The 13,598-nt window shown below is 37.5% G+C and overlaps 1 protein-coding gene across 1 annotated transcript in view; it reads right to left on the minus strand.

The window, feature by feature from the left end:
• LOC118017833 (catenin alpha-3-like) overlaps positions 1 to 13,598 on the minus strand; it is a 1,833,615-nt gene that overhangs the window by 1,333,715 nt on the left and 486,302 nt on the right. Inside the window, exon 7 of the mRNA XM_035016112.1 lies at positions 8,236 to 8,499. Coding sequence (XP_034872003.1) covers positions 8,236 to 8,499 — 264 coding nt within the window. The remainder of the gene's footprint in view (positions 1 to 8,235; positions 8,500 to 13,598) is intronic.

Here is a 13,598-nt window from a genome sequence, read left to right on the forward strand (position 1 = left end):
AAAACAGTATGGAGTTTCCTCAAAAAATTAAAAATATAACTACCATACAGTCCATTAATTTCCCTACTGGTTATTTTCTCCCAAAAAAACCCAAAAATACTAATTCAAAAAGAAATATGCATGCCTATGTTTATTGCAGCATTATTCACAGTATTTAAACTATGGAGGCAACCAAATGTCCACTGATAAATGAATGGATAAAGAAGAAATGGTATATATCGACAATGAAATATTATACAGCCAGAAAAAGGATGAAATTTTTGCCATTTGCAACAACATGGATGGACTTAGAGGGTACTATGCTGAATGAAATAAGTCAAATAGGAAAGACAAATACCATATGATTTCATTTATATGTGGAATCTACAAAACAAAACAAACAAGCAAAAAAAAAAAAACCACACACACACACACACACAAAAAAACAGAACCCATATTTTAAATACAGAGAACAAACTGGTTGTTGCCAGAGGTGAGATGGGTGAGGGGATGAGCAAAATAGATGAAGGGGATGAAGGGGTACAAACTTCTATTTATAAAAAAAATAAGTCATAGCGATAAAAAGTACAGCATAGGGAATACAGTCAATAATACTGTATTATATTGTATTACAGCATACATTATATGCTGACAGATGGTGACTACATTTATCATGGTGAACACTGATACATATGCTGTATACCTGAAATTAATAATATATTGTATGTCAATTATACTTCAACAATTAAAATAAAAACAAAAACTGTTCCTCAAGGAGAATCTGGGAAATGGGGGTTCCATCTCATTTATAAGGTGCTGTGTTAGAGGTGGAGTTTATGGTGAAAGTGTATTACTCCCAGCTTTTCCTACCAATTTTGATGTAGGTATTTTCTCAGTTTGCTCAATGCACAATAATCTCTCAACTAATTGCTGGATTTCTCTCAAAGGTAATTGATCCATGCGTGGTTGTTTATTCAGTGTGTTTGTGGGCAGAGGGAAAGTCAGAGTCTTCTATTCTGCCATCTTGCTGAGAATAGAGCTCTCCTCCTTTTCTTTTAAAAATATTATTTTTGGTTTTGGTGTTCTTCAGCTTCACTACAATATGTATAAATGTGGTTTTCATTTTCTATCTTGCTTGAGAATTATTGGGGTTCTTACCTATGAAGGTCAATATCTTCCATCGATGCTAGGAAATTCTTAGTATCTTTTTTATATTTTTCTCTTTTCTGGATCTTACATTAGAATATTTTAAAACTTGTCACACATCTTCCATGTATCTTAACTGTTTTAAAAAATATTATTTTTTCTGTCTCTGTGGTGCATTATAAAGAACTTCTTCAAATCTCTCTCTCAGATCATTAATTCTCTATCTAATCTCCCATCTTGCCTAACCATTGAATTTTTCACGATTATGGTTTTCATTTTAGATAGTTCTGCCTAGTCAATTTTGACAGCTTTTTCTTCACCATACTCCTCATACTTTAGTAAATAAGTAAGTGAATAATGTATATTAAGCATATTTATATTCAGTATCATAATTTCAATATCTGCAGTGTTTGAAGTTCTGATTCTGCAGTTTTTTTTCTGCAAAGTTTCATTCAGGTACCTGGCTTATTTGTGTGTCTGGTGACAGTTTATTTTCCTTAGACCTGTATGGGAATTTTTTGTGCACTAGGTAAAAAGTGCACAGAGAACTTGAGTTTACTTCTGGCAAGTTCTTAGAGTTATTGCCAAGACAGAACAACTTTATATTTTCAGCTTGGGTTTTAGAGGCTATTCAGATAATATGAATTCTGACCCAAAGTCCAGATAAGGATAAACTTATGGGTAAAAAGTCTCTAAGATAGTGATGCCTGGGTGGCCCAACTCTTCATTTTGGCTCAGGTCATGATCTCATCAGGGTTGGAGATTGAGCCCCCCTTCAGGTCCCACACTCAGCAGGAAGTCTGTTCACTCCCTCTCCCTCTCCTCCCTCTGCCCTTCCCCTCACCCCACTCTTGCTTGTATGTGTGTGTGCGTTCCTGCGCACTCTCTCTAAAATAAATAAATAAATGTTTAAAAAAAAAAAAAAACACCTCCAAGGTATTTTGTGCTCTTTTTTCTGAGCTGTCCAGAGCCGAAGTTAAGCCAGCCAAGTTTTCCTATCTCCTGCTATAGGGACTAGTGTTTTTCTTGTTCATCCAATAAGGTGGTCAAATTGAAGGATTCTCAGCTTCATGCAAAGAGTCTCATGTGACCTTCCATGTGGCAGGATATAAGCTTTGTCTTTTGTCCTCAGTTCATGGTCTTTCAAAAATCCAAGCTACAAGCCATAATGGAAAAGAAATTCTCACATCTGCCAGCACAATGCTGTTGCTCACTTGCCTGTCTGGATGTCTGTTCTTTGTATCTGGCTGACCTCAATGAATTTCCCTAATTTACCTATCAGGTTACCCATGTATTTTAAAATATTTTATATATCACTTTTAGTTCTTCTGGTTCACTATATTTCTAGAAACCAAAACTTTTAAAAAAAAAAATCCTATTACCGTGCTTTTAGACATCAGTGATGCCCATTTTTCTTCAGCTACTAAATGCTAACCTGATTGACAGAGGTCCTGTTTTCTCCTTCAGGTAAAAACATTCCTCAAAATTATTACTCTAAGTAAAGGGAGCATATCTTGGCAGTTGCAGGGAACCTAAACTAAGGCTAGATATTAGGCTAAATAGCTACTAAGAATAGAGAATTTTTCTCTTATCACAGAAAAAAATCTAAGAAGCCTATCACTTAGATATGTTTCTGGTAGCTACCTCACTAAATTCATGTCCCAGTTAAAAGTTAAGTAGAGCAACATACCCCAAGTACATACAACTACCAGTTGGAGAAAGGAGAGAAAAAAAAAGGAGTAAGGGGAAAATGCTCTTCAATCCAAATCACAAAATGACATACAGCATTGCTACCTACATTTTCCCTTTCTTCCCTCCTTCCTTCAATTCAATGATAATCACCTTGCACTTAGTATGTACAGGGCATTGTTCTAGGTGTTGGGAATACAATAGGGAATAAAGTAATGAATGATGATACATAAATGAATATCTAAAAATAAGAAAATATGATAGTTCTTTGAAGATGAAAAAATACTAAAAAATTCCTTGGTTATTATCATCTTTATCACATGAGGATCTGGATAATTCTTACAGACCATGATTACAAAAGCTCACTGCACAAGAGAAAATATGTCTTAATGGACTTGGAGTTTCAAAGCAATTTTCACTGGCAAAGTTTCTTGCTTAAAGGTATTTTCAAAATTCTGTTAATCTATAATTTGACACTTCTCAACTCTCATTCAGTCACAAATGCAAAAGAAACACCCTATAATTCACCTTAGGCTCTCCAATAAATCAATCAATTTAGCTTTTATAGTGTTATAATTCAAGTTCTATTTTCTCCTTTACCAATAAATCTCAGATTCCATACCCACAACCAGCCGTGGACCAGAATGAAAGATTTAACAAAGCTTCGGCATGGTAGTTGTTGAATAAGCACTCTGATACATTTCCGCACTATAAACATTTAATGAGACTTACTCCGAACAGAGTATTTACTACATCAGTTTATTTCATAGTATTATATTTGCAGAAGCAAGACAGAGCAAAGGTTATTTTGGATCTTTTACCAGTACAGCTTCCTATAAATAAAGAAAAATGCAACCATTTAATTTACAAAACCATTTTAAAAAGCTAAATGCTCAATAAATTCTGCTTTATCTAGTTCAGACAGCCTCAGCAGCTATTTGTAACTCAGATATTTTATATATATATATATAAAATTCAGGCATTTTGTAGTGGTGTGAGCATCCTTAGCTTTAACAGAGAACTGATTTCAAAGGTTAAGACGGCATTAAGATTTCTGGGAAATATCTTTGCAACTCCCTCCTGCCTTGTTCAGAAGTGAGTTAGCCACTTATCTTGAGAAAGGGGAGACTCCATCACTATGCCTATTCCCACTCCCATCAATGCTACACACACACACACACTCTCTTTCTCTCTCTCTCTCTCTCTCTCTTTCTCTAACCACTGCCTTATCTTGCCTGTAGCAGCCACTTTCAACTAAAGTCAGAAAGGAGAAGTCCCCAAAAAAGGAACAATTTGGAAATCATCTGTCTTCTTCTATATTCCTAAGAACATAGAATGAGTGTCTGGGATAAACTGGACATCTTATCCCCTGACACAATTCTGTTTAGTGCTATGAAAAATGCTATCTACAATCCTGTCTGTCCACTTTAACAAATTTCACCTCACCATATTAGCCACTCTCCAAATATAGACTAGTTCTACTTAAATGACCCAGATACTTGGTTACATTTATAATTTCTCTGATGGTTCATACAGACTAATAATCTTAGCATAAATTAAGCACATTAAGTTGTATCTGTGAGAACTCAGTATAGCACAGAACTTAGAAATACCTTCTAGAACCAGACTAGATCACTTCCTGGAAACTACCACTCACTGGCCTTCCGATTTGAGCAAGTTATATAACTTATCTAAGTCTCAGTTTTATTTTGTTTTATTCTGTACATTTATGTTGTACATATATACAAATACGTTTATGTTAACGTTTAGCTATCAAGAAATAATACGGGGCACCCGGGTGGCTCAGTCGTTAAGTGTCTGCCTTCAGCTCAGGTCATGATCCCAGGGTCCTGGGATCGAGCCCCACATCGGGCTCCCTGCTTGGCAGGAGGCCTGCTTCTCCCTCTCCCACTCCCCCTGCTTGTGTTCCCTCTCTCGCTGTGTCTCTCTCTATCAAATAAATAAATAAAATCTTTAAAAAAAAAAAAAAGAAATAATACATACCAATGTATGGGGAGACCTAACATTCCACTAGTATCACTGGTATAAAATTACTAAGAAACACAATCTTGCCCACAAGGAGTTTTCAGTCTTACTATGGGTACCGTTCAAGAGTCACCACTAATCATCTAACTTATTTAGTTTCTAGAACTTTCACATAGATGCTAATAATTAGGAACTTAATAAATTTTTGCATGGGTGCCAATAATAAGGAATTTAATGTTAGATAAGAAGTAAAGACATCTGTTTAAAGACATGTAACTAAAGGAAAACCATAAAGGTTACTCTAAATGTAAATGAATTAGATTTTCATAAGTTTATCATGAAAGTAATAATGTTACGAACAATACAGGAATTACATGTGTTATTTTTTAAGTTACTAGTAATACTTTAGTAATTTTAATTGCATTGATTTCATTAGGGAAGACTTTGCCTCCAAATAGTCATTTCCACTAATGATAAGGAGAGCTAAAATTTACTGAGCACTTATTATGTGCCAGTCACTGTTCTAAGCATTTTACCTGTATTATTAGTTCACTGATTCTGACAACACTATGATGTAGGCCCTTTTATTCTTCCCATTTTAGAGGTGAGAAAACTGAGAATTAAATAACTTTCCTGGGGCACCTGGGTGGCTCAGTCATTGAGCGTCTGCCTTCGGCTCAGGTCATGATCCCAAGGTCCTGGGATCGAGCCCCACATCGGGCTCCCTGCTCCACAGGAAGCCTGCTTCTCCCTCTCCCACTCCCCCCTGCTTGTATTCCCTCTCTCGTTGTGTCTCTCTCTGTCAGATAAATAAATAAAATCTTTAAAAATAAATAAACAAATAAAAAAATAAATAACTTTCCTAAAAAGTGCCACAGCTGAGATAGGAACCTTGGCATAAAGAGATCTAAAACCCTTATCTTTAAGCACTACACTATGTTGTCTCCCATTAAACAACTACATGTCTGACTTGTATAGCTAATTATCTTTGACATCAAACTTGAATGTCTGAGAAATATCTCTAACTCAACATGTTGAAAATTGAATTTCTGATCTTCCTCTCAAAACTGGCTTCACCCACAGTGTTCCCTATCATGGTTGATGAAAACTCTATCCATCCAGTTGCTAAAGAAGAAAAAAACCCAAAAAACAAAAACACAAAACCTTGTCATTATCTCTGGTAGACACAGAGATGTACTATCCATATTTCCTTTCCAAGTAGGACTTACTGCTCAGCTGTGGGGAGTGAGGCCAGCAGATGGCCTGCAGCGGTCATTTCCTACAGGGTCTGCCTCAGTTGCAAGGGACTGCTCCCTCTTCCCTGTGCCTGGATGTCATACTTAGCCTTCCCAGGGCAGGGTGACCTGCATCCAGTGACTGACAGAGGCAAAAAAAAGCCTGGCTATTTCTGACTGACAAAGTACACTAGAGGGCACTCCTCCTTCTAGAGCTCCCTGCTGACTGGTCTAGGTTTTGTGGGTCTGGCTCACAGGTAGACTTCTTCAGCTCAATCATGCTCCCTCCCTCTTCCCTTCACACATATTAATTTCTAACAACGCTTTATATCCCAAACTGTTCAGTGTGTGCTTTTGGATGACCCAGCCTGCAAGATCAGCCATGACTCCTCCCTTTCTCTCAAATCCCACATCCGTTCTGTCAAATCCAGTTGGCTTCACCTCCAAAATTTAGCCTTTATATTCACTGATGCCACCCTGGTCCAAACTAAAGTGTGAGGTTGAATGAGATGATGCACATAAAATATAAGGATGGGACCTATATTACTGTAATAGCTTTCTGCCTGGTTTTTCAGCGTCTCCCTTTGTTCCCCTTCAGTCTATACTCTACAGGCAGCCAATATTGTCCTTTTAAGACTCAAGTGTGATAACTCTGCTTAAAACCTAAGAATGGGTCCCATTTAAATTGAAGTAAAAGCCAGAGCCCCTAAAAGCCCACAGAATCCTCCATAACCTGGCCCCTTTGGGTCTCCTCAGTTCAGCTCTGACTCATCCCCTTACTCTCCCCACTTAGGCATCCTGGCTTCTGTGCTATCCCTTAAACAACAGGACATGCTTTCAAACCTTCATTCTAGATCTCCATCTGCCTAATTATCTAATCTCTTTCAAGCGTCCAAGTCATCTTGCTTTCTCAATGTAACATTCTATACAATTTACTTATCTACAATGTTCATTGTTTTTGTTTTTTGCCTATATTCCTCTGTTAGAACATAAGCTTCATGGGGGCAGGGCTCAATTTTATCCCAAGCACAAAAAACAGAGCCAATGATAAGTATTTGTGAAGAGGAAAATTACCCAGAGCAGGCCCAGGGAGAGCAGGCCCCAGTAGATAGAAAGAGCTAGAGATAACCAGAAGTCCCACTGGGAGGAAGAGATAACCAGCCGTTTCTGCTTCTGTAAACAGGCTTCCCGACACAGGGTCCCGGCACTACTGTTCCCACCTAAAGCAGCCCCCATTCCCCCGGTTTAAACCTACCTACCAGCAGCCAGCATGGCCCTTAGAACCTGACCCCCTGCACCCCGTATAAAAACCCTGGAACCCCGCTGCCCAGGGCCCAAAATTTGAGCAGGAGCTCATCTGGGTCCACCGGCATAAAATAAACCTGAGTTCTCCTACTTCTCTGAGTGTCACTTGGTTTCTTGCCGGTCTCATTATTTTCCACATTTCTGGAGGCCCCAGCGAGATTCAAACCGTTCTGGCCCCTTGAGCCACCAACTGGTGACTCAGACTGCACTGGAGCAGGAAGGAACTCGGAACCCACTGAGTGGAGCACCACCTGACAGTATTCCGGGTCCTCCTTCACCCCAGAGTTCCAACCCTCCAGGCAGTCTTGCCCTAGCTGGACTCCAAGGAGAAGTGGACCAACTTGCCTGGCAGTTCGTCCAGACTCAGTAAGCCTCCAGGGATGACAATTCTTAGTCAGGTCCTGCTCCTCTGAGTGGAAGGGGAGTTTGATCACCTCCCAGGAATTTCAGAAAGGAATTCCACAGGTCAGGGACCTCATCTGGGTCCGCCCGTGTAAAATAAACCTGAGTTCTCCCAGTTCTCCTACTTCTCCAAGTGTCACTTGGTTTCTCACTGGTCTGATTATTTTCCACAACATTTGTGGAATGGATAAATCCTACATTTCATAAATTGATCGATGTAAGCTAAAATCATCATTTCAATCTAATCAACAATCCCACTTTAAATTCACTGACTTCCTCAGAAGAAATGTAAAGGAGCCAGAAGTCTACTGATAGAATATTTTCCCGCTAATCAATTCATTGGAAGGCACAAGGCAATGATGGAGACTCATTAAGTAACTGAATTTTTATTTACTCATACTCTAAACTCTGATCTGAAAAATCTGAAAACCCACGTCTGTTTATTTTCCTATTGAGACACAGGAAATCACATTTTACCTTTCTCTCTACTTACCTCAAGCTCATCAAGGGCACTTCCCAGTGTTGCTGCCTTAGATTCTGGTGGGGCAAGCATATTCTGTTTGCCTTGTGAAGCATTTGAAATTACATTGAGGGCATTGTGAATTTCTTCACAAACTGTGTCCTTGCTGGCTTTGAGGGAAGCAACATCAGAATGTTCCAAACAAGCTGAGCAAATTGAATGCAAGAGGGGGGAGTTCTCCTTCAGTGAGGCCCGGGCCCCTGCGATTTCATCCCTCTGATTTGGAGATTTTAAGTCCTAAAGAAACACATAAGAAAAGAGCTTTCTTACTATGAGTTATAAAAGAAAGATTTATACAAAAAAAGCTCCATTTTTCTGTCAATATAAATGAAAAGATAATAGATGCTAAGAAGTTAAAATCAAGGGCATCAATTATTTCTACACTCCTTCTGATTCTGTTAAAAAGTTCTACAATAGGAAAGCTGAGCCAATTAGCAAAAAAAGGTCACAAAGGTGCAGATGTGTAATAACTAAGGAGATCTTACATTTGTCCGTCATATCTTGCTTATAAGTCAGAAAAATACTCTGACGTTCACATTATTAAGTACATTATAATAGAGCCTGAATTACAAGGATGTTGATTACCTATATCCATAGATGCTTATGATTGCATTTAACCTTTTCATTAAAACTAAACCTATTCAGTTAAGAATATTAAATTGAACCTCCTACCATTCAGCTATTTTCCAATCTCTTTGAGAAATACTTACTAATAATTTAATACTGGATCTTTCTTTCTTTGACATTTATTCAAAAAACAGTTATTGAGCACTTAGCATATGCTAGCCCTGTGCTAGACGCCAAGTGTACAGATGTGAACAATCCTACAAGGATCCTGTTCTCCTGAAGCTTATGTTCTTGTTTGAGGGGGTGGGGGACTATCAACAAACAATAAACTAGGTAAACAAATACACAAGACAATTTCAGGCAATGATAAATGCTGTGAAGAAAACACAAAAGTGAAATGTCATAGAGATTGCTTTAGCTTGGATGGTCAGAAAAGATATTTCTGAATATGACATTTGCAGTAAATATAAATGAAAAGCATTCCAAACAGTGGGAAGACAGGGAAGATAAAGTCTGATATAAGTGATAACTGATCAAAACTAGCTCAAAATACCATGGAAAAACCTGGCAAACACTACATTAACCAAGTGATAAAAGTTAACATCATCAGTGATGTCACGTGGGTATCATGTAGCTCTTGACACATTGTGACAAGAATAGCACTTCACCTCTCTGCTATTCTCTCCAGAAGTCCACAACCCCAATCTAATCATGAGAAAAACAACAAGCAAAACCAGATTGGGAAATATCCTACATGATACCTGGACAATATCCGTCAAGACTGTTAAGGTCATGAAAAAGAAGGAAACTGATAAACTGTCACAGACCAAAGGAGATAGGGGAGACATGACAACTAAATGCAATGTGGTACCCTGGATTGGATCCTGGAACAGAAAGAAGGCATTCATAGAAAAATTGGTGAAGTCCAAATAAAACCAGTTAAGTTTAGTTAATAGTAATTCATCAATGCTTGTTTGTTCATTAAGTGGTAAATGTTAAGATATTAACAACAGAGGAAACCAGAAGAAAGGTAGATGAGAATTCTCTGTACTATCTTTACAACTTTTCTGGAGATCTAAAATTATTAATATAAATTAAAAGTTTATCTTAAAGAAAACTAATTCAAGAGAGCTGAACAATAGCTTCGCTATTCCACATACAATATCTTATATAATCTTTATAAAACCTCATGAAAGATATTATCCCCCCTCCATTTTAAAGGTAAGAAAACTGAGGTTTAGAAAGACTAAGTTCCCGAGCCAAGTTACAGAGCTAGAAGGGAACCCAAGTCAGTACAACTGCTAACCCATTATGTTAACAACTATGTTATAGTCTTTCCTACACAGGAAGGATTTCCTTTATTTGCTACTATACAGGGACAAGGACTTGTACTTATACAATGACATAGCTTATAAAGTGCTTCTAGATAGTATCTTATTGATCATCACAACACCCTCTGAGGCAATAAGGCTGGTGTTATTAGCCCCATTTTAACTAAATAGGTATTTAGTGTAAGGAGATTAAGAAACTGGCAAAATAACTGAGATCTAAACCTAAGTCTTCTGATTGCAAATCCCATGCATTTTTCATAAGACTCTGCTACCTCCGGATAATGTTGCCTGAGGTTAATAAATGGCTGTGCTACTATATTTTTAGTTCCTTCCTTTCTGAAAATAAAGGCTGTCTGTGACTTCATGCAGGCTTTAGGGGAGATTAACTTCTTTACAAGATGTAGGGAGGACGGTTAGAAGTAGCTGTCAACCCACTATTTGTACTCACTAATTACCCAAGACATGACACTTTGTAGTTTTCTTGGCTTGCTATGATTTCCCCCTTATATTTCTGGTCTAGGTTCTAGTTCCAGCTCTGTCATTAGCACTGTGATCAGGGTAAGCCTTCTACTCTTTCAGTGAATGTTTTTCCATCTGTAAAAATGGAGTAATGATACTTCTCCCAATGCTCTCATGAGATTGAGTAAGTACTATATCAGAAATGGAATGTACTTGAAAAACAGTAGAGAACTATGGAAAGAGTACAGAATTATTCTTCCTAAAATATTCATAAAATAGTCTTCCTAAAATTTATCAAACTTGGTGTACTGTTTTTGTCCTGTGATGCTCTTAGTGATTTTCATATTTCCCACAATTTTATAGCACTACCTATATTTATCTCAGTGTGATCTGGAGGAAAAATAATCGAATGTTTAGATAGGATGCACACTTCTCAAAGGTATAATGATAAAAAGTATAAATATTCAGAAGGAGCTAAAGAAAATTCTCTGCATAATAGAGTATAATCAAAACTAATTACATAATACCCTCTGAAGTGACCTGTGCATTATACTGCTCAATTTAGAATGGCAAGGTCAATGTTTAGGTAGTTCCTGAAAGGTAAAATTTTGTGAACATACATTACTACAAAGAAAGATAAGGTTTAAAGTATTAATTCTTTTACTCTGATGATGGCTATGTATATCTCACTGTTAATTGTGGTAACTTTAATGCTGTAGGAACTTTGGAATTTAAAAAAAAATTCTAGGGGCTCCTGGATAGCTCAATCAGTTAAGCGTCTGCTTTCGGCTCAGGTCATGATCACAGAGTCCTCATGCTCTCTCTCGCTTGCTCTGGTTCACTCTCTCTCTCAAATAAATAAATAAAATCTTTTTAAAAAAATTCTAATATATTTTGGATTTTGAGCCTATGCTTTTTATCTCTGCCCAAGGCAATTACCAAAACCTTAATGCCACTGATACCCCAAAAAGCAAGCTGATAAATCTGTGAGAAAGGACAGAGTCAGTGAATATAACAAAAATAACATATTATGGCAGCAGGTGGGGGAAAGAGAGGCACGTTACTAGTTTAAGTAAAGGAAATTGAGAAGGCAAGACCATTTCTCCTGAAGGACATCCCAAAGGATAAATTTAATGTAGGAAATAGGCACACAGATAAAAGGGGAACTAATGAATGCCATCCTTTGAAACCAAAGGTTGTGGTGGTGACTGTGGTTATTTTATTTTGTTTTAACTGATGATATCATGGGTTCAAATCAACTAGGCTGTTGATTTATCCTAAAATTTTAAATCAGGTCAAAATAGGAATTAAATGATAGGGTCAGTTAGGGATTTCTCTGGACAGAGAAGTCTAAAAACTTCAACTCCTTGGAAATTGATACTTTTTTAATATCTTTTTTTAAATTGCTCCAGAAGAAAAAACTCACATGAGATTTCCAAGTTTAGGAGACATTAAATGCTTCCAGCTGATGCAGAAACACACAGATGGGATTAAAAAAGACCTTACAAGTCTGTGCAAGTGGGTAGAGAAGCAACATATGAGTTTTAACCCTGGCAAGAGAACAAAATATATTTAGGGATTTTAAAGATCACAAAGTATAAAAATGGAGGGCTCTAAGCTATCAGTTAATTAATTCAACCATTCATTCAATAAATATTGTTGAGCCCCTCTATAGATAAGGCAGTGTACTAATGTTAAGAATGCAAAGATAAAAGGGCACCTGGGTGGCTCAGTCCGTTAAGCGTCTGACTTGGTTTCAGCCCAGGTTGTGACCTCAGGGTCATGAGATAGAGCCCTGTTGTCAGCTCCACACAGCCAGGACCCTGCTTGAGATTCTCTCTGTGCCCCTCCCCCTGTTCATGCACACTCTCTCTCTCTCTCTAAAATAAATAAATAAATCTTTAAAAAAAAAAAAAGAATGCAAAGATAAAGAATTTATAGATCAGAAGGGGAGACAAATTTATTTGGGAGCTAAAATAGAGTTATTCATAGCATAGAGGAAAGTCCCTCAGCTTGAGGGGATCGAAGAAAATTTATCAGAGGTAACTTGTAAACAGTAAGTAGAAGTTATCAATGTGTAGAACAGAACAACGGGTAAAGAAAACAGCATGTACAAAGGCCTGAGGCATTAGAGAGCAAGGAGCATGCAGGCGACTGTAGGTGTCATGACAAGTACAGGAAACCTGAGCAGGAATGGTGGTGAATCCAGCTAGAAAGGTAAGCGGGAGATTCCTCCCATGCCACGCTAAAGAACTGCAAGAGCAACAAGCTCAGATGTGTATTTTCAAAGATCACTCCAGCAGTGAACTTTCAGTTGATTAGAGAGAATGGAACTGCATTCAGGAGAGTAGGCAATAATCCAGGCAAGAGACAGTAAGTGCCTGAACACTGAACACTATTGCTAGGTAGTAGCAGGATGGATCCAAGAAAATTCAGAAGGTAAAAATGGTAAGACTTTGTAATATTTAGATGGGGGAGGGGAGAGGAGGTATTTAAAAGCGTCTAGAAAACTTTTTCAGCACAATGTGTACATATTATGATGCATTCACCGAGATGGGGAATACAGAATGAATAATTTGTTTGGAAAATAAAGATGAAATACATTTTGTCATCTGCTAAATGTGAGATGCCAGCATAATATCCAAATGAAAATATACATGAACCTAGAATTCGAGAGTCTAGGCTAGAAATAGAGATCTATGAGTCACCAGCTCATAATTGGGAGGTAAAATCATGGATGCAAATGTTACAGGGTCTTCACCCAGGATGAATGTTATAATATGGAGAAGCTGGGAGTAATCATAAATTGTTTCTTGAGGAAGTAAACCTGATAATTGTATGTGTTAGTCCAGAAGGCCAAATATATATTGTAAATCACCAAGAAAGATATCAGAAAATACTGAACTCTCAAAAAAGAAAGAAAGAGAGAGAGAGAAAGAAAGAAAGAAAGAAAGAAAGAAAGAAAGAAAGAAAGAAAGA

The sequence above is a fragment of the Mirounga leonina genome, unplaced genomic scaffold (genome assembly GCF_011800145.1).
Source record: "Mirounga leonina isolate KUSES-001 unplaced genomic scaffold, KU_Mleo_1.0 Mir_106, whole genome shotgun sequence".
NCBI lineage: Eukaryota > Metazoa > Chordata > Mammalia > Carnivora > Phocidae > Mirounga > Mirounga leonina.